Below are 1300 nucleotides of genomic sequence, written 5' to 3'. Positions count from 1 at the left end.
AAAATATTATTAGTACTAAAATTTATATATATATATATATTAAATTCATAATATTAGTATCTTGTTTTGTCAAAGTCAAGAATTTTTTCTTCTAATTTTTTTATTGTTTAAAATTTGCTATATTTTTCCGATATTTGAGTTTCCAATCAACTATGGTAGTCTGATATTTTTTATAAATATCATATTACTTTTACTGCTTTTATAACAAGTTTCCGTAAACATTTTCTTAATTTCTTTAATAAAGTACTAAACATGCCTGTGCAAAACACGCCGCCACACCCCTCTTCTCAACCTCCGCCAGCTACTTCGGTACCTCTTACAATGGAACCAGCGGTATGCAGCATCTGTAAAAATAATATGGGTGAAGGTGACGATTGCCTTATGTTAAATCAGTGCTTTCATACGTTCCATCGATCCTGTATCGAGACCCATATGTCGTCTTCGACAGAATGCCCAACATGCAAGAGAACTTGCGAACTAAATGATCTTAGGGATATAGTAGTGCAAGCCAAAAATGCTCCTGTCTTCAAACCAAGTGCCCCCAGAGGCAAAGGTAGAGGAGCGATGTCTAAGCAGTATAATACTCGAAGCTCTTCTCGAAATCTTTTCCAAGATAATCCTATCTCTAGCCAAAATCCACATGTGAGTAACACTGCTGATAATACAGCTACTCCGACTAGAAATTTAGATGTATCTTCCCATTTGTTTTCTCCGATTCAATCAGCTAATCCCAACAGTGGCGTAAGTGCGACTGAAATAGAAAAGATAGTCGAATTAAGTCTCACAAGGATTCTCCAAAATATTAACCTTCTTCCTAGAGGTAGCAATGAAAACGCTAACAATAGCCCTACCAATGCAGTTCACAATCCGAATATTCAACATGGTTCAGCACAACAACAACCCAATTCGATATTAAATAACCAAGGGGATTATAATTTTCCTTCTGATAACCCAAATCAACAGCAAATGAATCCCAATAACACTATTTCAGACCCCGTTCCATCTGCCGGTACACCAAACCATATGTATCAACCAACTGCAATGCAAAACAACAGACAAACAGCATGTACCAATCAAAGTAACCAACAACAAACCAATTCGAATACATTACGAGAAAACCTAAATTTCCAGCCTAACACAATACCAACTCATCCTCAGCAAGTAAATACTTGTAATATATCAAATTCTTCTCCACATTGTTCTATGAGTAGTAGTAATATGCCATTTGATAAAATCACCTCAATCATCCAAAATTGGAACCTTAAATTTGATGGTTCCACTAATGGCTTAAGCGTGGAAG

General features: G+C 35.8%; 1 protein-coding gene across 1 annotated transcript; it reads left to right on the top strand.

Annotated features, from left to right (window-relative positions):
- Positions 1 to 252: 252 nt before the first annotated feature.
- On the top strand, positions 253 to 1161 carry LOC133336604 (putative mediator of RNA polymerase II transcription subunit 29; the record flags this gene model as incomplete). The annotated part of the gene is made up of 1 exon (XM_061544887.1): positions 253 to 1161. A coding segment is annotated over exon 1 (909 nt), but the record flags the coding sequence as incomplete, so codon positions are not given.
- Positions 1162 to 1300: the final 139 nt, after the last annotated feature.

The sequence above is a fragment of the Musca vetustissima genome, unplaced genomic scaffold (assembly GCF_032173495.1).
Source record: "Musca vetustissima isolate MV318-11 ecotype Yass unplaced genomic scaffold, APGP_CSIRO_Mvet_v1 utg166341, whole genome shotgun sequence".
Lineage (NCBI taxonomy): Eukaryota > Metazoa > Arthropoda > Insecta > Diptera > Muscidae > Musca > Musca vetustissima.
Note: the sequence above shows the minus strand (reverse complement) of the source record. Positions and strands in the feature narration are given on the sequence as shown.